A 23,576-nucleotide genomic window follows, 5' to 3' on the forward strand; every position below is an offset into this window, starting at 1 on the left:
ATCAGGCGATCTTGATTGTGAGCCTAATGACGTCATACCGTGGTTTACGGATGAAATACCTCTCCAATGACAAATTACAATCGTCCCTAACAACGGCCCAGAAAGGAAATAAATAAATCAATGGATCTTAACAATTTATCAAATGGTTTCGTGCTTAAACTAGCGTACGTGATTATTATGACATTGTTTTTCGCAATTAAGGGTAAGTAAGTAAGGTTGGCTGTTAACAAGATGGTCACCAATAGAAACCTGCTGCTGTGTCTGGTGCTTTGCCTGATAGAAAAGATCCAAGGTAGGGGATCAATGCAACGGCATTGCTTTTGAGTGTTTATTGATTGGCTGTTAAGAAAGCTTGCTTTTCAAACGCAAACACAACGATGTCTCAAGAATTTTGTAATGGAATCAACAGAGCGAAGCAAAGAAAGAACAGCAAAACTTGCTGACTCAATGACACTTCGAGGTTTTAAATGTTATAAATCTTCCGGATTAGCTAAAAAAAAAAAAACGGTTGGAAGTGGTCGTAAGATTGTATATACGTATGATTTACTTTTGCTTTCCTCTGAAAAGAGCAGGTCATTGTAATGCGAAAACAAGTTTTCGCCAACCGAATGCAAATTTTATCGCTGTGAACTGCAACATGAAAATTTCTTTTACGGCTGTCGTCACTACCATAAAGCTATATTTCTGTTGCGGTCATAATGTCATTGCTGTTGCAGGATAAGGAAAGATAGGCAAAAGGAAATGCTTTTGTTTTAAATTTGTCTCTCTGATATTGTAACCTTGTCAAAACGAAACATTTAATTAATTTATGGCAGACAAGCATGCTCACATGCAGCACACGCGCAACTGAGTTCAGTAAAATTAAATTCCCCTCAATAATGGCTCCATACCATTCAACTTGTCGAAAGCTCCCTCTTATTAGGTAAACATCAAGAAACTGGGAGGCTCAAAATACGCAGAACAGTAAATAAACTGTTCAATTTTGAAGTCCTTCTTTCTACTTCCCCGGCAAAGTAAACAAGCCGACTACGCGAAATACAAGACGCGAACGACCTCGTACATGCTTAACGACTTGCCAGAAAGCAGGGTAAATGTTTTCAGACCCTCAGATAAAATTTGGAATTGTCTTTATAGATTTTATTATTGTAGACACGATTTGCCGGTATGGAGTCTTTTACCGTTCTTCTCATGGACGGCGATGAAGCATTTAAATTTGAGAAGATGATGCCGTAATAACTTATACAAATGCGGACCTTAAAGTTTCGTTGAAAAATTCATTTGTCATTATATATGAAAAAATGAACTGACTAAGCAGATTCTACTGACGAATATCGAGCTAAATTACTTATGATATGTGTGGTGTGGTAGAAAACTAAATGATCAGCTGATAGGCTGCAAGAAAGACGTAGAACGATAACTGTATTGTTTTCTGTTCATTCTTGTTCAATTTTCTGTGTGTTTTGTAATCGGTTTGGCTTTTACTGAGGCTGGCTTAAGCAGTATAGCGTTTGTGTAAGGAATTTCTAGTTGTTGAATATTGTTATTTGTTTTGGAGTTTGAAAGGTAGTTTTTAATTATTTGTTTTGTTTTCCTTGCTGTTTCTTTTTACTTCTCGCTAGTGGAAGGTTCACGTCTTTGTGAAGGTAAATTTAATTGCTGACCTCAGACCACTTTCTACAATATATAATAAATTATTGAATACTGCTCATTAACTGACACCAGTCGGGAGTTAGGTTTAAGAAGACGAAAACGTAGGTTTCCATAGGGTTGTGTTAAAAAGTGGAATTTGGGTAAACGAGAACATTTACAACTCTGCCCGCCGGGCTGTCTTTTGAGTTTGCAGCTGCTCAGTGGGGAGTTTGCCTGTCAGAGCAAAATGACCGTAAATTCTAAAGCACATATAAAGAGTAAATTCCTGACATGCTGGTCAGTTTTTTAGTGCGCGTACTGATCAATATTATTAATTTTATGACTGCATGAAAATTTGTTAGCCTTATTTTATCTGGAAGAGATTGCTTGAAGATACTATTTGCTGTAATCTTTGCAAGTTTTTTCTTGTGGTAATTAACTCCATTAATAAACATATTAACTTTGTTTCCTACTTTCAGCTCAGGATAATTTTGGATTTGTGGAACCCTTTCCTGAAGATATCTATGCAGTAAAGTTCAGTTCAGCCGAGGTTACATGTGTGGCTTTTGATCCAACCGGAGTAAAGACTCCCGACAGAATACAGTTTATGAGAAAAAGTAACTTTGATATATATAAAAAACTAACAGAGAATGAGAATTTGTACTTTAGCAACCGAACGGAGGAGGTAGACCAAGGTAGGTAAAAAGTTTTTATAAAATGAAACTCAGTATTGGACAGTTTAAATTTGCGATCGGTCGATAAAAAATAAACGATGTATCTGATTTTTGTTCGAGTTTATTTCACTTGAAAAACTGTAATATTGGTTTCGTTGGTGACTGGCCATGACTCGCTAGTTCTTTTACTCCTTATAATCTAGACCCTAGTCAAAAAATTGGCTCCGTTTTGATATTCTTTCCTCTGAATTTATATTAGCCTCACTAGCCTCGTTCACGGTGAAATGTTTATTTGATATTTGGACTCAAGAACGTGGTTAGTGAGGGAAATTTGAATGTATTTAAATGGCAACCATTTTTGCATAGGGTCTATTCTTGTTGGATTCCCAGTATTTCTTCACTTTACATGTCCAGTAAAATTTGATTTAATGCATTCTAAGCTGCATTGAACCAGAAAACGAACAAACAACCAAAGTAAGAATATCAAAAGTCATCAAAATAAAAATGTTTGTAGGGAACTTGACAAGTTTCCCCTCAATAGATTTCTCTCAGTAAGGTAAAAAAAAATAGAAAAAGTTTTCCATATGATACTTGTAGATATTTAACAAATTGAATGTGGTTTAGCGTTGTCTGCACTCTTATCGACAACGATATTTGTCATCATAGTGGTGAAAATGTTTTGGACTCCACAACAAATTTTGACCACTGTGATGACGAATATCGCTGTAGATAAGAGTGCAGCCAACGCTAAACCACATTCGATTTTTTTTTTTACCACAATATCAACGTGACACAGGGAAAGAACAAGCGTTGTCTATAACTATCTCGCAATCTGATTGGTTTACATCCCAAAATGAGCGTTTCTGATTGGTTAATTACAACAAGAGAAAACTATCATAACAATTCTGAATCGAGCAAAACGACTACGCAGTTCAACGTTCATGCATAGAAATACAACTTTTACTGTACTGCAAATATTCAAGCAGAATTATAATGACTCTGCGGCAAAACATACACATTGGCATTTGCAATGGTACAGCCATGGAAAAAGCCATTTGGGAAGGCCATAGCGCTGGCGTTTGTGGCAGAGTCAGCGGGAAATCGAACTCGAAGCTGACGTCACTGGAACGACTGCTGAACTCGCTTGTTTACTGACTAGAGTATTTGAGAGGATATTGGAGCAGTTCTTCAACTGGTTTACAGTTGTTCTGGAGTTATAACTTTAAATGCTTTGCTCGTTTGCATGACCGGAGATAAGCATGATGTGGCGTGAAGGAACGCTGACAGGTTGACACTCTTATCGACAACGGGAAATTGGCCAATCAGATTGCGAGATTAGAAACAATTGTGGTGAAAACATCAATGGAGCAATATTCCGAAAGATGATAAGAGAATCAACCTCTCTTCATAAAATTAGGTTCAGTGCGAAGAGCCTTCTGGCATTTCAAAACTAATATGCGAATGAAACATTTACAGGTGGCAAGATATTGAAGAAGCTCTTTGTTACATTGCACATTCGCAACATAACAGTGGCAGATGATAGCCTTCGTGGTCCACTGGGATTGTACGAGTGTCACGCGTTTGCAGTGAATGATTCTGCAGAAGTACAGAAGCGTAGCTTTGACGTCAATGTCATTTATTGTAAGTGGTCTAATTAATATAAATGGAAATCAAAGCTAACCCAACACGGCGGGAAGATGAGACTTCAAAAGCCTTGATTAAGAGTTTGGCAGTTTTAAATTTGATGGACAAAACAACAACAACAACAGCAACAAAAAAAATGACTTCTCTAAGCTGGTGCGATTTCAAGTATTTTTAGTCAGCATTATGGAAATCATGCGGTTTGTTTACTCCTTTTGTTACTAAAAGCGGCACATCATAGCAGATTAATCAAATTTTCTAAGTGTTATGTCTTTTAAATGGTTTCGCATAATTAAAAAGGTTTTGAGATCTTATCAGTAAGTAAGTCCAATATAAAAGAAATCATTATCAGCTATCCCATGATATGTAGTAATGAATCCACTGTTCTTCGTCTAGTTTGTGACGTTATTTTCCCGTCAAAGGTGCCAGACAATTAATCTCATTTTTATTTTTATTTTTCTGTTTTAGTGTATTACTCAGATTTTCGTCTTATTTTCTGGCAGCTATTCACGCTCAACGTCAAAAACTTAGTCTTCTAAAGGTCTTTGTATAATTGAAGAGTGAAGATGTTAGTGTCTTATTGTCCATTTGTTTTAGAGATACACATCTCTTATGCCTGATGAAATAAACTGTATGAGAATGCATCTTAAAGTTCGTGTGCATTGTAATTCGCTTTCAGGGGGAGAACTTCCAAAAGTATCTGTCTCTAAGCCCACAATTCTGCAAAGGGGTGCTGACTTTACAATCGTCTGCAACTTGACTAAAGCTCAATACTCTTCAGCCACTCTGGAAAGAATTTCGTGGTTTAAAGATGACAGATTAAAACAAAGTGTGCGAAACCCTGACTCGAGTAATCCTGAGAATTCTTTGGGACCTTTGGTTATAAGATACGCTGGTGTCAGAGATGGTGGCAATTACACCTGTCTTCTTCAAGTGCTACTGCGCAATACCAAGCAATATAACGTGTCAGATACCACAGTGATTAGAAGTGAGTGACCAAGGTTGAGGGATGTAACAGTTTATGCTTTTCGAGAACTCACATAATCCAACACCCCCTCCTCCTCTCATAATGATATACACCCTAGTGACATTTGTGGAATTCCAGACTTTTCCGCTTTCGTGAACATTCTCAGAACACACCAATGAAATAAAAAAACAAATTCCCGGAAATTCCCTTGGAGGTAGACAGAACTAGGTTTAGAGTCCTTGGGAACTGGGAAGGAATCTGTTATTGTAACCGAATCCTTTTATACAACAAATGAACATAAAATTTCGAATATTAGACACTAAAAACATAAACCACCAAATCTCAGATGTTAAATACCCTCGGATAATAAGTTCTTCCAAATGTAAACCCCCAGGATATTTTTTTTTGGCGGCGGCGGGAGAATCTTGCTAACGCCTATTTTTGCTCCTGAAAGGTATCTAAATAAAGGGGGGAAGTTAATAAATTTGATGTAGAAAGAAACTCATGCTAGATGATAAATGGGATTAATAGAAAATTTATATGCCCGTTGCCAATATTGAAATTGGACGTTTATCCCTGATAATCAAGATCACGTTACAGTCAAACCAGGAGAAGCGACCCCTCAAGATTACATTATGAATTGATTATTTGAATATTGAACTCGCTAGTCGTTTCAAGAACGCAATAATGAATTGATTATTCGAACATTGAACTTGTTAGTTGTTCCAAGAATACGGCTAACGGGTTCAAAATTAAAAATAATCAATTCATTATTGTATTTTTGAAACGACTAGTGGGTTCAATATTCAAATAATCAATTCATCAACGTAATCTTGAGGGGTACGCTTCACTTCGTTAGACTGTAAAACCTCGTATGATTAAAAAACGATCACCTTATAAGCTTTGGCACATTTTTTTTGCAAATAATCCGTTTGTATTGATGAAAGAGTCAACGTTTGTTTTTTTTTTCTTTCCAAAGTTGCTCCATGGTTTGATGAACCAGAGAGGGATCTTAGGTTCATGAACAAGAGTGTAGGAGACAGCGTTACATTTGTGTGTGGGGCCCAAGGATTTCCGTTGGAGATTGAATGGAAGGTGTCGAAGATTGTTGAGGGCGACATGGTGTTCCCACCGACTTGCATAAGTAAGGGCGGTAAACTTTAATACAATCATTTTTTGAACGAATTTTGTTTACATAATCAGTGAATTTAGGATTTTTTTTGGCCGAAATGCATATTTAAAGGTTGTTGTTTCTAACGAGTGAAAGAACGAGTGAAAGATAGATGGATTGTTTTTTATGTGTTATGGCATTTAGCTAAAAAAATAATTGTGAACGTACCCAACACTGTTAGTTTAAAATATTTCGTTTTAGCTCCAAAACTGGGGTAGTTTTGGCAAGTAAAACAAAATTTTTATTTTGGGGCTCAACTGGCTGTCTTAAATTAGAGCTAAAATAGTTTTAATTTTAAGGGCTGAACTGATGTACAATAGTTTCAGGGTCGGCTGTAAAGGGTTTTGACTGTTCGCCGCTCAGTGCGACCAAATCAGATTTGCATCATTCCTTGGAGAATCAGGGCAAAATAAAATACATAGATTAGGTTTCTATTGTTAGGGCTCTACAAAGTTGAGATCTGTTCTGGATTAAACTCTGTATAAGAAAGACACAAACCATCTTAAATGGAAATTAATCCTTTTGAAAATAACAAATGGTATCATTCCATTCCAATTTGACTGGAGTGAAGTTTTCCTTGCAACTTTGACGAGGCCAAAAAATTAAATAAATAAATAAATGAATAATAATAATAAGAAGAATAACTTCACAACCTATTGTATCAATTGCAACATTAGAACTGCTGTGTTTTATACTATTAACTTCAACTATATCAGTTTCCAAAAAAAAAAATAATAACATATATACATGTATCTCAACGAAAAAGTATCAAAAAGTACAGCTAGAGACATGGACAGTAACTTAAAATGCCAATTCACGTCTAAATTGCAATCATAGAAAAAAAGTCAAAACCGTTAATTTGCTTATTTTAACAGATCAAACAGCAGATGGAAAGTATCACATACAACGAAGCGGAGTTTACAACTATTATATGCTGACGGTATCTAGACTCAAGTACAGTGATAACGGATTTTATTTCTGTTGCCTTCCTACCAACTGCTCGTCATCTTTTTCGAGCGGAGACCAGTGCCAGAGCTTTACTCTCCAAGTTAACGGTTAGAATTATTCCTTTGGCTATGTGATCTCCATCTAATCGTCGCACTCACCTTTGGTACCTAATCTAGATCGGGTTTTATTTCCGACTTTTTATTGGGGGTGGTGATGGGTGTGTGGGGCTAATGCGGAATCCGCTGTCCATAACTCGATAAATGCTAAACACTTAATCTTAGAGGATAAATGCCAAATCAAAAGATGCTCCCGTTGAGGTCGACAATGGGATTTGATGTGAGAAACTGCAAACGTGAAATTCATGTTGACGTTCGTGCCCTTCCCATTTTGGGCAACCTTTTTAATGCTTTATTATAAAATTATCTGTATCATTCGTATCTGTGTGTATTGCCCAATAAAGTTTGATAGAAAAGTCATAATTCTAAAATGTTGTTCGCCAGAAGGCCAGTTTTAATGTAGTGTAAAGGTGTTGCTTCTCACGCCGTATATATTTGCATAAAGCAAAATTTTATATATTCTTTATACTTTAGAATTTCTGTTAAAAAAAACAGTAACTTTCCGAAGTGTTGTTCACTTTCTAGCTGTAGCACTCTTTTGTTGTTAATAATTGTTTAGAATGTTAGCCTTGCAGTGTTCGAAAATAAGATCCGGCCTGATCACAAATAAACTACGCCAATTTCTTCTTTTCGTGCGGAATGTGATTAACTTAATTTACGTGATATTTCGTTTACTCCTTTCAGCTTTGGGTAACTTTAGGATCGTTCAGCCATTTCCTCAGAGCATCTACCCAAATGAGTTCACTTCAGCCCAAGTTACCTGTGTGGCTTTTGATTCATCGGGACAAAACATCCCTGAAAGAATACACTTCATGAGGAAAACGAGATTTGGTGCCTACATAGTGCTAACGGAGAACGACAACTTATACTTTACACATCGAATGGAGGTGGTAGATCAAGGTAGGTGCTTTATTTTCAAGAATAACAATCACCAAAAGAAAAGCTATAAAAACACTACTCCCCGGCTTGAATGGCGTATGTTACGTCAACTGTTGTCTTTGAGGTCAACAAAATGAGATATGAGATCTCATGGGGAGACTGTTTGACGTCATAATTTCTCAACTGCCTGCATCGCAGATTTTAAATCTCTTGAAACCCTTATAATTAACTAAAGATGATAAAAACCAGAAATAAAGCCCCAAAACGACAGAACATTGCAAACGCTAAAATAAGCCATTTAAAACACTCAAATGTCAAAATAGGATAATTACTGAAACTTTAGATTCTGGAAACAACCACAAAGATTTGTGGTCAGTTGTGGTCAAAGTCATTTGATTGATTGCACTTTCCCCCTTTTCCCGCTTGAATAGAAATCATTTCCCCCGGCACTAGAAGAGAGGAAAAAGCCCGGTCTTGATACTGTGGAACCATGTCTTAGTATTACAACCTCGTTAATCCGACCACCCCGTTATTACGACCGCATTTTCGCGGCCCGAAGGTGGTCGTATTAACGTACGGGGTTCCACTGTAGATTTAATGCAACACTTGGGTTAAAACCTGTTTTGCGTCACATCACATTTAGCCGTCCTTGAATAGTTACTTTATGGATCCTATAAACTGTTTAGCAGTGACACTTTTAAACTCTTTTAAACGAGTGAAAAATAGCATGTAACAAAGTAACGTGATAATTAGCTGAGAGTACATGTTCAATGACTTTCTGCAGGTGGCAAGCAACTGAAGAAACTCTCTGTTACTTTGCACATTCGGAACGTAACATGGGAAGATGATAGCCAATTTGGTCCACTGGGAAGGTACGAGTGTCACGCTTTTGCAGTCGGTGACTACAAAGCAAGGATACACGGGTTTAGCATCAATGTCATAAGTAGTAAGTACTCTGAAGTGCAAATTGAATCCAATTTTATAATGTTTACTTAGTTTGTTTTCTGGCTGACATCCATGTCAAACGTTCAGTTTGTAATATTCTTTCAGTTGGTCTCTAGTGTCCCAAATTAGCATTGCAGCATACCTTGACATCCTACAGTCGAACCTGGGGAATTACAAAGTTACTGCCAAATACAGAATGCACAGATACACGTCAAATAGAATAAAAACGCCTTTTAATATAACATTTGATGATTTCGTGTACTGTTTATGCACAAAAGCGCTCGCAAAATCACTTCTTCGGTTAAGAAACCGCAACGATAAAATGGTATGACAAAGATAAACATAGCATAAACTTAAAAAACAATATAAAATTAATAATTTAAAACATACATGCCAAGATCCTAAAGTTTGTTCTTCCCAGGAAAAATCACTTAATATTTTATTCTCAGTGCTCTAAAGGTACCTTGCATGTAAAATGTTTGAGCAGTTTCGACAAAAACACAGAGAAATCTCCGTGACATTGCTCCTTTAAAACAATGGGAACAGCTCAGCGGGAGTTAGTAAAGGGTGATGATGGAGGTCAATATTACAGTATTTAAGGGAAGTAATCATCATCATCATCTATCCTCTAATTGACTATTGTCCCTACCCCACGGTCTCAGTGCGCCAGAGACAAAAAAGTTTGGCTAAGACGGACTAATTGCCCTCAATAGCAGTCTCGTTAATATTGTATCTGAAAACTGAAGTTTGGCGTTCGTTTAATTTGTTTTCAGAGGTAGACATTCCCATCGTATCTGTCACTAAACCCATGATTGTTGAACATGACGTTGGCATAACAATTCATTGCAACGTGACTAAAGGCCTATCACCTAGGACAAAGCGGAAGCGAATATCGTGGTTCAAAGATGGCGTATTAAAACAAAGTGTGGAAAATCCTGATCCAAGCGAGCCTCTAGTTATCAAAAAAGTTAGTGTTCGAGACGGAGGCGTGTACAGTTGTCTCCTTGAAGTGCTGCTACGCAATGTCAAAGGATATCACGTGTCAGATTCAACTGTGTTGAGAGGTAATTTGACATCATAAAACCGTTTAAGTTTTTTTAGGAATTAAGCTTAACCAACAGTTGTGGCGGCAAGCTAATAACTCGGGGGAAAGTTTCCTATGAGCCCGAAATTCCATAGAACACAAGTTGAGGTGAGCCTCGCTCTCACTCAAAGGCCAGGTTATCAAGCACCCCAATATTAATATATGTGACCTGATAAAATAAACTAGAAGAAACAATTTTCAATCACCTAAATTAAAATTTAGCGTTATCAGTGATCAATTTGATCTCGTTCAGACCTCAGACAGGGTTTGTTTGGTCTTCTGGGGCGGACCCCCCTCCATATCTTCGCAACTATAAAAGCTATGACAGTGAGACTTGGAGGATAGATATAGATTCCAATGGTGTCTCCCTTGAGGTTGGGAATGCGAGGTGATGACGCCACATGACGTAATAGTTAGGTCATGATTACCAAATGGCGGTGATCTTTGATCCGCCATCTTGGATTTCTGGGTTTTCCCAAAACTTCAGAATAGCGCCGAAATTGAACGAATTGTAGCATTGAAACCAATAAAGGAACACTAATACGAACTAAAAATATAAAAGTTACGAGAAGAAAAATGGCTTTCCTTCATTTTAAAAAAGATTTTTCTATTTTCTGGAAAAAACTGTCTGTCAAAAATCTGTTTCCATGGAAGCATCAAAATCAATCAACACTAACCGACTGCATCAAATGTTTGCCGGATAAATTTTGTAAAATGTCGTGAAATGTCAAGGTGTTTGCTTAAATATTAAAAAAGCTATTTAGGTTTAAGTAGCGTCAGGCAGAATCTGCCCCACTCCCGACACAAATTTATCAAGTGATAAATGGTTTTCCAATTAAGAGGACTTTTAAACATTAACTTTGACTCTTTCCTTAGTTGCCCCGTGGTTTGAGAAACCCAAAAAGGACCTTTATTTTATAAAGAGAAAAGGAGACAGTGTTTCATTTGTGTGTGGGGCCAGAGGATTTCCGTTGGAGGTTGAATGGAAGGTGTCGAAGATTGATGGAGATGCCATATATCCGCCAACTTGCATTGGTAAGGGCTGCATACCTAAATTCATATTGTGAGGTGGAAATATTTGTATTAATTTTGTTGAATTGAGTGGATTAAGAATAAAATATTTTGTCCACATTCGTTACAAAGACTGATATTTCCTAGTGAATGAATGAACGAAGTAACTGATAGAAGAATTTTTTCAAGTGTCAGGGTATAAAGCCTTTTCATGATAACAAAAACAGTATTTGTGCTTAATCGTTTAAGCTCCTATAATGCCACATTGTTATCACAAGGCCCGTTCGCGATTTTGTCACGCCCAAAATTGCGATAAGAATGGCAAGTATAAACTTGCGGAGTCTTTAACGCAATTTTAGCGCGACTTGTGCGTGTTTTCTGTGATAGGCCACAATTTTTCATAAATTGCCACCAAGTTATGTGAAGGTTGGAACAAAGTACACTTTCGATTTACATCGCAAGGCCGCGAGATAAATTGCACGAAAGTTCACGTGTACTGGGTATCGTTGTGTAACAAATGCGACATCAGAGTGTTGTGTAGTAGTTTAAAAAAGAAATGCTCGGATTCCTGAATATCATAAGCTATATAAACGCCGTTTTATTTAACATGCAGATGGATCAGATGGAAGATACCACATTAAGCGCCGCGGAATTTACGACCCTTATGTGCTGACGATATCTAATCTACAGTACAGTGACGGAAGTTACTACTGTTGCCTCCCTTCCAACTGTTCATCAGATTGGCATCGGGTATTCGACGAGTGTCAGCGCTTTTCGCTCGTGGTATCCCCAACCGGTCAGAAGAAAGGTGGTTTACAACCCAATCCAGACTTTAAAAGTTTCACAGGCTTTTGGTAAAAACTTTTGTTTCTTTCTGTAGATGTATGTACATGTGTTTGTCTACTAACAATAACTTACTCCAAAACAAATCATTTGTTAAGGGATTACTAACTGTTCTCAAAATTACATAAATTATGCCTCTCTAAAGCGTTTAGCTCAAATTCGTGAGCACCAGTTTTTCCCTAGATCACCATGGCGTTATTCAAAGGTTTTTTTTATTGCTATAAAATGCCAATGAAATGAACAAACTCCCAGTAATTTAATGTTTCTAAGTCTTACTTTTTTATTTTGTTCAGCCCAGAACAGGGATGAGAGACAGCCATCTGGGAACATCTTTTCATAAAGATTACTTGTTTGAGAGATTCGAACTAATTATTAATATTTTTCTTTACCATAGTCCAACATGCAAAATATACAAAGGTTATCTGTTTGCGATGTTAGTTCTGAGGTAAGTTAACTTGATCCCATATTTTCTGTGAACAACCTAGTTTTTTGCTTGCCATTTGCACAAACAAACGTGAAAAGCGGGAAATGACGTCATCAATATCCTCACTAGTAAGGATATGGAAAATACGCTACTCGGGTCCCGGATGCAGTCTCGTATGAATTTTACAGTCGTATATTTTCCAGTTAATCACTCCCGTCTATATGATAAACGGGTTAAAGTGTACTGTGAATTTCAAATTTGTTTTTAGACCCAAATTGCCAAATGAATTTAGCTCTGGTGACCTAGGGGCTGATTCACGACCCCACCCCCCGAGGGCCATTTCATAGTTTAGGGAGAAATGGCTACGAAAGATCATTTAGGCCCACTATGGGACTCATTTAAGCCTTTAGGTACATTTCAGCCCTTGCGAGTAGGCTGTTTTGGCCCTTATCGAGGAGAGCCAAATTAGTCCTCAAAATAGTTTTTTTATTACCCGTTTTTAAAGGGGGCTTGAGTCTTTAGTAGTATTGAGTTGAAATTCCTTTTTTCTACATTGCTATAAACAACCCGCTCGGTTGTAACATTATGATTTATATATTTTCTTGCTCTTGAAAACTCTGAAAGCAACCTTACTAGTAGTTTATCGTGTTTCTCTATTTCTTGCCTTTTAGCATGATTGCGATCTATGGAAGAAACGAGCTGTGACCTCAAGATGAAGCAGAAAAGACAGTGGCGCGGCTGATGTCTTATTAGTTAAACATCACGATGCTTGTAGTGTGAAATTTGCTTTTGCCTCATGCTTATGCTGATGATAATGGTAATGAGACAATAATGCTCATTAAAATTAACTCAAAACCAGAATTACTGAACCGGAGAATACATATACATCTTACTAAGCCAGTTCGAGGTCCGTAGTCTAAGTTACGGACCGAGTTTTTTCCCGTTGATTTATGACACGCGCGCTTCGCGCTTGGGCCATAAATCAACAGCAAAAAAACGAGGATCCGTAACTTACAGTACGGACCGAGAAAACGAGGTTAAGATAATTCATTCATTCTTAAGATATTTATTATATCTTTGAGGTTAATCGGGCACGCGGGATAGGAACAACTTTTAAATTTAAAGGCGCATACAGTAAAAAACGGCCGGCAAAATTGACCAATCACACCGCGTGTACTAGAGATAGAATAAATTTGCATATTAAGGCAGTGTGATCACCAAATCCAGATCTGTAGCCATGATTACCCTGTTTACAAGACACCAGGAATAAAATAAACTTAGTCTATTCTATTTGAAATTTACATATTAATTAATAAATTTTAATCCCTAAGTTACATTGATAACAAAATGTTGGAAAAATAATTTTGTAGAAGCTTTTTTTTAAGGAAAAATGTTTGAAAAGCCGGTGTCTACCAGGGTTTTTCAAATGAGTATTGCATCATATTTGGAGTTTTTTGTTGAAAGTAAAAGTTTTATAACAGTTAAGAATAAATGTTGTACTGGCTATCAACAGACGTTTGCAATTATTGCACTTTGAATTTTACCTAATTTCCGAAAGCTTCCTTTTGAGGAAACCGTAGTACTTGCTAAAATCGACCAACATTTTATGTATATTTCTCTTCCTAAAAAAGGACAAGTATAAGCCTAAATCAATTGCTTTATGAGCAACTCCTAAATGTAGGGAGTATATTTTATAAATATATGTGGTCGTTGCATTTGGCCGTCATATGTTGTCTTTGCACTTATTTCTTGTTACAACAAGATTGTTGAACAGAAATTGATAATTGTGAGAAGTCATGGAATTTTTTATGTGGTTGTAACGGTCGATAGCTGTAGGTAAAAGGGCTGTTTAACGAGACAAAGTCTTTTTTATTTTAAAAATATTCTTGTAATAAAAGGTCAATACTCGAAATGAAACAGCTAAGGAATAGAATGACCGCAATTATTGACGGTACAGTTTTACTATCCCCAGTTTCCTGTTTTGGGCGGTAAAATAGTAAGAGAAATTTGAGCTTTATGTTTAAAACAGCGGCATACTCTAGCTCCCCTCCACTCCCGCCATCATCGCTATTTCATTTACATGTATCATGTCTTAGCCAGATTACGATTATGAATATCAAGCAATACCAATTATAGCGCTAAAGGAAGACAACAAAGTGTAGTGTAGTTCCGATGCAAACCCTAGTGCGTTTTTTCTTTGTTTAGCTTTTTCGTAAAGCACCTTCGGTAGAAATATTTAATCAAGAGATAAACAGCTGCAAAACAACACATCAACAGCAAAATGGCCACGGATATGACATCTAAGAGGTAAAGTTGATAGAATGGAAGATCCAGTCCTCGCGGTCTGAGGTGCGCTAAGCCACCTTGAGCCTGCGTGTACTCCACCCAGTCAGCAGCCTGCTGTATAGGGGTGCGAGGATGCAGTCTAATAGACTTGGAAATTCGAGCAGCTGACTCTTGATAACTGAAAATTTTAAGAAGAAGATACATAGATATATCATCCATTAGGATCTGCAGATTTTTCCGTGAATGCCATGTTCATGTTTTGTATAACTAGTGGAGAGAACACTGAAGATGTGTTGTGAAATGCAAATAAATAAATAAATGAATAAATATCAACAGAAATTTTAGTGGAAAAACCTTGGAACCAATGACTAAGTTAACCCACACATGGCGTCCACGGCTTCAACGCAGGTTCACATTAGTAGGAGCCATCCTCGTTCCCACAGCCAACGATCTTTTGGTCAGCGGTTGTATCGTACAACAATTTAAAAGAAACCGTTGGGGCTCTGGGACAAGAATGCGGTGAGAGCCTGAGTGCTCTCACAGGTGCATCCTCCCTGCTTCCCCTAAAGGTGATTATTTGAACTAATGGTCAAACTGGTGCGATCTAATGGAATCGCGTGCCGATTTATTTTTGGAGCAATAGCCATGATGTTTCTTTTAAATTTATGGACAGTATATGTTTTTTGATTGTCTTAACACAAAGGTGTTTTTCAAAGCTTTTGACCATGCACAGCCTAGGACTGTACTTCAACCTGGAAAACTGTAATGTCACGATTATTATGTTGGAATCATTATTTTTTTTTAATTATCTCTATAAATAATTGTGTGGTCAATTTTCGTTTTGGATTCCGATAGCCCTTACTAAGATCTGCTTTTCCCGCTTAGTCGCGCAAAATATCTCTGTATTAGGGGCATCAGAGCTTGGCATAACCACAGTGCTGAGGTAACTCTATCACTAGTAGTAGTAGTGTTACTAGAGTTACCTTATCTTATTCAAGCCCTTAGTGTAGAGCCATCCTAAGACAACATCTTTTTCAATGGATTGTGTAAGTACCTTACCTTGGATTGTGCAGAACAGTGTTTATAGCGTTGACTAAGTTATTTTCCGTGATTTGCTCTTTGTACAAAATTTCAGCTATCCCAAAATGCTTTGCAGCGACGGAGTTTTCAAACTGGTCTCCAAAGAAGGGCACGCAGATCATAGGAACTCCATGGTAACCTGCCTCTAGCATTCCATTCATCCCTGCGTGTCCAATGAACAGACGAGTTTTGGGATGACCGAGAACGTCGTTCTGTGGAAGCCATGAAGAAACTTTGACGTTGTTACCAACTTTCAAACTTTTGAGTTCTGTTTTAAATAGAGAGAACCATGAATTACTACAAATAATCGGTATCTTGTTTACCTCTGCAATTTAATGCCATCGAAATAACTTATCCTAGCAGCACGCAGGACATTTGGCACCTATGAGCCAAGTAAATAACCTAGGAGGCCAAGAGACTCCTAAAATCACAGTAGTTACTATATCAACCGCAAGAACGGTCATGCGTTGAATTCCCATTACATGAAGGGTTCAGAAGTATTTCTGTAACACATATACTCGAGACAATTGAATGCAGGTAAGAAAAAACAAAAACCAAAGCAAACTAAAAACAAAAAAACGTGTTGCTATTTTCGTAAGTAGTCATGCATGTTTTTCATCTGTCTCCTCAAAATGTCTAAAGAACATAGAGAAGGGTAACATTCTGTAGTTCAAAGTGGAATCCCGTTCATACGACCGCCTTCGGGCCGTGAAAATGTGATTGTAATATCGGAGTGGTCGGATAAACGAGGTTGTAACACTAAGGAAATGAATGGAATTCGTTCGGGGCACTTAAAGTGATCTAATAACGAGGTGGTCGTAAACCGGGGTTCCACTGTACTATTTTCTTTATTCACGGCATCAAATACTTGAAAAACTTTGAAATTTATATACTGAGCTGAAGGGTTCTTGAAAGAGAATTGTAGAACTATAGAGAGAATTAAAGTAAGGACGATTTTAGAAATTTCGTGACATCAAACACCATTTTCTATCACCAAGAAGTCGATCTAAACGGATTTTTGCCAGACGCACCTGTATTTAGTTTCCAAATAACTCGCTGTGGCAAGCTGGAGAACGCAGCTGCCATTGCAGCAATTATCTGATCGTCTATTTCATCAAGAATGGATCCAAAAGACACAAGTATGACTCCCTCGTCCCCGGTTCCCCTGGCAAACTCTTCTAGGTCATCTGGAAGTGGTTTAGCTGGACGTGATAGAAGTGGACCAACCATTTTATGGTCTAGAAAACAAGAGCGTTGCACAGTTAATATATGATGAAGCCACGGTGGGTGGCAGGGCTGGCGCAGTGGTAAAAGCACTCGCCTCCCACCCATTTGGCCCGGGTTAAATTCGCGGACTCGGAGTCATATGTGGGTTGAGTTTGTAGTTAGTTCTCGTCCTTGCTCCAAGAGGTTCTTTCCCCTCTCCTCAAAAACCAACAATTTTAAATTCGCCTGGAAAGTGTCCCCCAATTAGTAGCTGTGCTAAATAAATTAACACTTAAATTAAGTTTATACAATAAAGAATTGAAAAATTGTCAAATACTTGTGAATTGTTCGTGGCTAGTCTGACGCGGCGTTTCGTCTCGGCCAAGAGACTCTTCAGAGACCTTCAGAATTTGTAGGCAAACTCGTTGAGCATCGCGCTTAAAGTCCCGTTCGCAAATTCTTAAATTAAGTGTGTTATTTAATAAATTATTACTTTTTTACTTAAGAACTTCAAGTTCAAATGCATCTTCTAGTCCTCCCTTGACTAAAGAGAGGATGAAAAGAAAGAGAGTAATCTTTCATAGATAATGTATGGCCCCTTGTATTCCTAATTCGTCCACTTATTTTTGGACCAGCAAAAGCTCTGACAATGAGAATTGGAGGATAGATAGTTCGTCAACGATGTGACGTCATACGACACGGGAGCTTCGTCACTATTTCAAAATGGCGACCAGCAACAGCCAGCACTTATTTACACAACAATCTTTTAAAACAAATCGAGCCACCACGTTAGTAAAGCCAGAGAGGTGTATTTACATTTGCATGTAAGTGAGTGGATCTGCTGCTCCTCCTACCACCTACCACCCCCCCCCCCCCCCCAATCAAAAACAAAAGCGAAAAAAATACTGCACGACAAACAACAAATATAGAGCCGGTTTTCACATGACGTCACGGCGGCCATGTTGGTGTCCCATAACAAAAACAAATGGCGGCCGTGTTGGTGTCCCAAACTAAACCTTTGGGAATATATTGAACTCTATTTTTATGCAAATATTTTCTTTTGTTTCAGTTAAACCAATATGGCCGGTAGTCACGTGAATGAAAACGCTCTTTAAGATTACATTGCAATTATCTTTACGCAAACAAAGGCTGGTCGGGAAAATAACAGTGTATTCAGGGTACATCCCCATGAACTTCTGTTGCGTTGATATGAATTTTTTTTAACTTACTGGCCTTAAAGGTTAGTTAAACTGTAACTGTTTTTCCGTTCCAAACCCAAAGCACTATGCACCGAACGATTGTCCGTGGTCCCCTGTTATGGGGTGGCTGATGAAAGGTGCATAAATGTGGTTGAATTCCCGTCCCCTTCCAGGCAAAGATAAAATTCCCGATTCCCAGGATACGTAACATGGTCAAATGCCCGGGATATGATATTTCTTACATGGCAACAGCGGCCGAGGGTATTCGTATGCTTCGCTCTGAACAAGAATAAGATCCACTTTCTGAAACGTCTGCTCCAAACTTTTTTCTTCTGTTATGTTGTGCTTTTTCTTTAAATCCAAGTAGGCGTTCCTAAAATGGAGCGGGAAAGTAATAGTATTAACCAGCCACCGTAATGTGTTCTCTGCTCTCTGAAAAAAATTCATGTTGTCTGTCATTCTTGAGGTGATCTGAGGAATGTAGGAAGGAATCGATGCAACGTTATACGGAAAAGTCGCCGTGGCTGTCGTAAGGGAGCTCTGTAACACCGTCACGTGTGGTATGGAGAACTTGTCTGCGATCAGAGACGAGCACTGGTACATGCCATCACCGATGACCAAGTCAGCGGTCTTGACCTCGTTCATAATGGTTTTGTCGCTGAACTTTGCATCACAATAGTCATGCATCATTTGAGGTAGATGATTCAGATTCTTCATATCCAATGTTTTTACTGCTTCAGAACACTTGAACCATTTGATATTTGCGTCTTTTGCGGCATATGGGTTACAATCACCGACAAAAAGTACAACCTGTGGATCAAAGATTCATGTTTTAATAGTTGGCTTTCTCTGTTGAAGCTTAAGGTGGCGTGTGGCACCTCGGGGTTCATCGATGTGCTTTTATTTCAAGACTATACACGTGACGTGTATGCTTGTTTACACATGCGATGTTGGTCCAATTTTTGTTTTATTTTTTTTTTTTTTATTTAATTTATTTATTTAATTCAATATTTATCCAGGGGCATCCAATTTAGCAGAGCTAGTTTAAATGGAGCCCTGACACAGCACAAGACAAAACACAAAACATTGAAACAAAAAAAAAGCAAATAAAAAACTAGAAAAATAATTAAGTTATAAATGCAGCATGTACCGCGGGCGTTACTGCTTAAGGTGGTACTTTAGTTTGGTTTTAAATTTACTGAACGCCACTACCTGTCTAATGGTTCTCGGGATGGTGTTATAAGTTCGAGCACCGTTTATTCTGAAGCTCCCCTGATATTTAGCAGTTTTTGCGAAGGGAGGGCGCAACAAATCACGGCTTCTGGTGTTATAGTCATGGTAAAGATGCGCGTGCCTAAACTCTGAAAGTAAGTACGAAGGCGCTATTCCGTGAAGACATTTATGGACTAAAAGGCATTTGAGATAATTTCTGCGCGCTTGTAGGTTGGGCCAACCAAGTGTTGATTTTAATTCCTCAGCCCCGACTGATCGACCTTCAATAATGCATGCAGCACGTCTATTTAGCTTATCTAGGTAATCTTTGCTTCCAGCCCCACAACTGTCCCAGACAGGCGAACAGTAATCAAATAATGGCAAAACTATAGTATTGTAGAGCATTAGGCAAGTTGGCTTGGGGAGAACCTTACGCGCTCGACGCAGAACACCTAATCTTGACGAGATCTTGTTACCAATATATTCTATGTGGTCCTTCCAAGATAGAGTGTTGTCTAGGAGGACCCCAAGGTACTTGAACTTGTTCACCCTTTCTAAACGCGTGTTGTTGATTTCTATAACTAGATCGTCAGCCTCTGCGGTCCTCTGATGGGTACCAACAAGCATAATCTTCGTTTTCTCAAGATTAAGTATTAAAAAATTAGCATGAAGCCAGCTTAGGACATCAGTTAGGCCATCAGTTAACCGAGCTTGAATTTCACTGACAGACTTGCTTGCAAAATAAGTTGCAGTCTATACAACGGGTGACTTCAGCGCCATTTATCGCCATGATATCGCAATGGTTTCGAATTTGTTTGGAACTTGAATTGATGTGAACGTGCAGCATTTCTAATCGGTGACCCTAAAAGCCGGCAAGGTGGAACGGTGGAATGGCGGAAAATCAACCCAAATCCTTAAACACGGAACGGCGGAAAATCACCCCAAATAAACTGTAACCCTAACCCTGTGTTAGGGTATGGGGTCATTTCCCGCCATTCCGCTGTTCCGGCTTTTAGGGTCACCCTTACTAATAAATCGTGCCAAAATATTGAGCTGAAATATATTTAAATCGCACCTGGTTTAAAGCGGCAGCTTTGGGCGCGAAAAATTATAGGTAAGTTCGACAAATGTTGTACAGTGGAGTTTTGTACAGTACAGTTTTGTGCCGCGGTTAAACAGTTTAATTTTCCTGAGAACCGTGCAAAGTTAGCAGATTGACATAATTATCAGCCATTTTAGGTCAGAGTTGTAGTTAATTTGTCGTTTGTTTTGTCAAAGAGGAAAATTTTCCGGATTGACCTGATTAAAACGGTCTTTCACCTGTTTATCTCGGCATTTTGAAAGATAACCTGCGGGGATAGCTGCAAACACCTCTCCGATCTTTCTAGGAGGAATCTGTGCTCGGCGCATTCTCTGCTTTACACGCAAAGTATAGCTACATAACAAATAACAAAATATGAATACCTCGTGTCCTCTAGCCAGTAGTTCTTTTCCTAACCTCGTAAGAACAAGATAGTGACTTCGCCCAAACAGGGGAACCAGCACAAATTTCGCCGCAAGACAACTCGGCGACTGAATCGTGAACAATAGTAATATTAGGCTGCAAGTAAGACAACGAAGTAATGCCATAACCCGAATCGTTGTTTAAACTGGGGTTTAGCAAAAGGTACTGTTCGATCGAGCTTTGCCAAAGTTCAAGTATTTTTCCTGCGGCAGAAGGACGTAAATCGTCTCTGTCTTATCTCGGATTTTCCAAGCTGTGTAATTACTTTATCCAAAAAGGATCACTGCTTATATGCTAATCACAAGCTTTGCATGACTAATCATTTTTGTACGTGACACTGTTTGCTCATAGTTAATTGACGTACTAGTTATGAGTACCTTGCTATGACAACAATAAAATGACGCTGCGATTTCTGTTGGAAGGGCCCCGACCGTGCACAATCCTTTGTTTTGAAGTCAACACTACACAATGACCACAGTTCAGTCGACAGTTGAATATCTTAACAGGAACGCCTCGATTGGTCAGTTGCTCTAACTCATTTCAAAATCTATTGTGGTTTGTGCACGGTCAAGGTCAAAATGCTAACAAAAATAAATAACAAAGCAGTTTGTCAGGGTTCATGACCATTGCCTTTTATTACGCGGGATGCCCTTGAGAAGACGGAGTCAAGCTTTCGGTGGCGTATCTTTTTTTCGCTGTATTTTTTTTTCTTTACCGCATTCAAACATTATAATGAATAAACTAATAAACTGGCGTCATTAAAACCTGGATTAAACTCTCTTCTTCCCTAAAAGGGATATTTTTGTCTTCTATTGTTCCAATTGTCTGTTGCAAACACGGCCCAATCAGAGCCATTATCTGCGGGCATACCATATTTATAGGTCCTGGCCTGAAAGATTCAATCAGTCAGTCAGAATGGCGGCCATATTGGTAAATTTTGAAGACTTTATAAGCCATTTTCAGAAAGAAAACAAACCTTTTTGAAGTGGTAAATCGAAAGAATGACTTCTAAGAAGTACTCGACAGTTTACACGGCGGTGGAAATTGGAGAGTTCAAGGAGAAAAAATTACACTTCGAGGGACAGATTCTCGGAACAGAATTTGAAGCGAACCCGAAAGGTCATAGCTTAGATCAGTCGAGTCCCGGTCACGACGGTGGTAGAATTTCTTTTTTCGAAGGAATACTTTGTAACTGACACTGGCAGTCCAAGCTCACTATCCGATGACATGAACATGAAATCGATGTATAGACTTTGTACGTTTTTATTTTGATGAGAGGTTTGGTATGGTCATGAAAACACGCCATCTTTCTGACTAAAACTTTTCAATTAGCTCAATCGCGGAGGGAGGATAAAATTAAAAAAAAAAATCAGCGAAATGTACAATGCGAATAAATGACAGCGCTTATTCATGATGGCTTTCTTGTATCAAGCTTAAGCTTATATTCCCTTTTTTCTTCAACGTTTTCGCCAAATATTTCAAATCAGGGCCATACTACTAGTGAAACTTGTTTCTATCCACGGGCTCACCGATGAATGCCTCACTGAGTTAATAATTTATTTGCATGTTCATATAAACAGATATGTGACTGTGTGTAATATTCAAAGAGGGTCTCAATGGGGTGATGGCTTTTACGGCTAACGGTTAAACGTTTGGCCATTCTACGGCTTTGTAATGGACATATATAGCATACTACTTCAGTAACAATATTACTATATGTATAGAAATGTAATGTATATGAAACAGCATGTACGGTAAACAAGGAACGACGATGCCATACATCAAAAGTATATTTAATTGTATGAGCTGATATATGCCTGTTAAGCCTGTTAAAATAACAACCTTGCTAGCTAGCTTACAATGCTTCAAGAAAATCGATCAGATTTCTTTCAAATGCTGAAATAGAGCGATGTTCTTCTCCGATTTTAATCTTGCCTTATATCTTTCAATTGGTTTCTCCTCCCCAGCTCGATATAAACTACATTCGAACCTCCCGTAAGCGACCACCCAAAATGCCAAGACTGAGTCGGTCGCTTATGGGAGGTGGTAGCTTATGAGAGGTCAGACCATACGGGGCCTTGATGTTTTTGCCATTAGCATATGGTAACTGCTGAGTCTTACTCCATTCGCCAATTCTCATCCAAACCCATCTAATAATGTTTAGTAGCCTCGAAAATATTTTCACTTCGAATTTCAAGATCGTAAATGGGTTGCCCCTGATAATCTTAACCAATATGGCGAACGAGAGATAATTCTCATTATAGCTACAACTTGAATCTATTGTTCCTGATTGTTACTTGTGTGTCGTCTGACCTAAGTTCGCGTTGTGTTCAGAATGCAATGTAAAAGTTTCATCCATACATTATCAGCTGTCAAGTGGTCGCTTACAAGAGGTTAAAAAACAAAAGAAAATCCCAAACTTTCTGCTCTAAAAGTGATCGCGGTCGCTTACGAGAGTGATTTGACTCGAAAATTTGTGGTATTTTACAAAAAAAAATATTCCGCTGTCTGTCAACTCATCCCACGCGCGAAAAGCAGACACTTCCGGATCTTAACTGCTCTTGGTGATCAATCAATGATCAATGATTACTTGTAGTTAATTAGTCATGTATTAACAACTCTATTAAAATTAGTTACAAACAATTTCAAAACAGGAAATCAAGACAAGGCAAGATAATAATAATAATAATAATAATAATAATAATAATAATAATAATAATGATAATAATAATAATAATAATAATAATAACTACAATA

General features: G+C 38.1%; 2 protein-coding genes across 2 annotated transcripts; one reads left to right on the plus strand and one right to left on the minus strand.

Moving 5' to 3' along the window:
* Positions 1-202: 202 nt before the first annotated feature.
* Positions 203-14,181, plus strand: LOC146459934 (neural cell adhesion molecule 1-like). The gene is made up of 13 exons (XM_085088744.1): positions 203-292; positions 2,109-2,324; positions 3,780-3,944; positions 4,624-4,932; positions 5,891-6,064; positions 6,958-7,137; positions 7,831-8,046; positions 8,810-8,971; positions 9,744-10,034; positions 10,931-11,089; positions 11,679-11,919; positions 12,303-12,353; positions 13,004-14,181. The coding sequence occupies exons 1-13, from the start codon at positions 232-234 to the stop codon at positions 13,035-13,037; spliced, it is 2,259 nt and encodes a 752-aa protein (XP_084944870.1). The 5' UTR covers positions 203-231; the 3' UTR covers positions 13,038-14,181.
* Positions 14,182-14,356: 175 nt separating this feature from the next.
* Positions 14,357-21,088, minus strand: LOC146459935 (UDP-glucuronosyltransferase 2C1-like). Its single transcript, XM_085088737.1, has 5 exons — positions 20,780-21,088; positions 18,346-18,913; positions 16,730-16,936; positions 15,678-15,966; positions 14,357-14,796 (listed from the first exon to the last, which is right to left on the minus strand). The coding sequence occupies exons 1-5, from the start codon at positions 20,942-20,944 to the stop codon at positions 14,514-14,516; spliced, it is 1,512 nt and encodes a 503-aa protein (XP_084944863.1). The 5' UTR covers positions 20,945-21,088; the 3' UTR covers positions 14,357-14,513.
* Between the last annotated feature and the right edge of the window lie 2,488 nt (positions 21,089-23,576).

Source organism: Pavona decussata, unplaced genomic scaffold (assembly GCF_977016875.1).
Source record: "Pavona decussata unplaced genomic scaffold, jaPavDecu1.1 SCAFFOLD_215, whole genome shotgun sequence".
Classification (NCBI taxonomy): domain Eukaryota; kingdom Metazoa; phylum Cnidaria; class Anthozoa; order Scleractinia; family Agariciidae; genus Pavona; species Pavona decussata.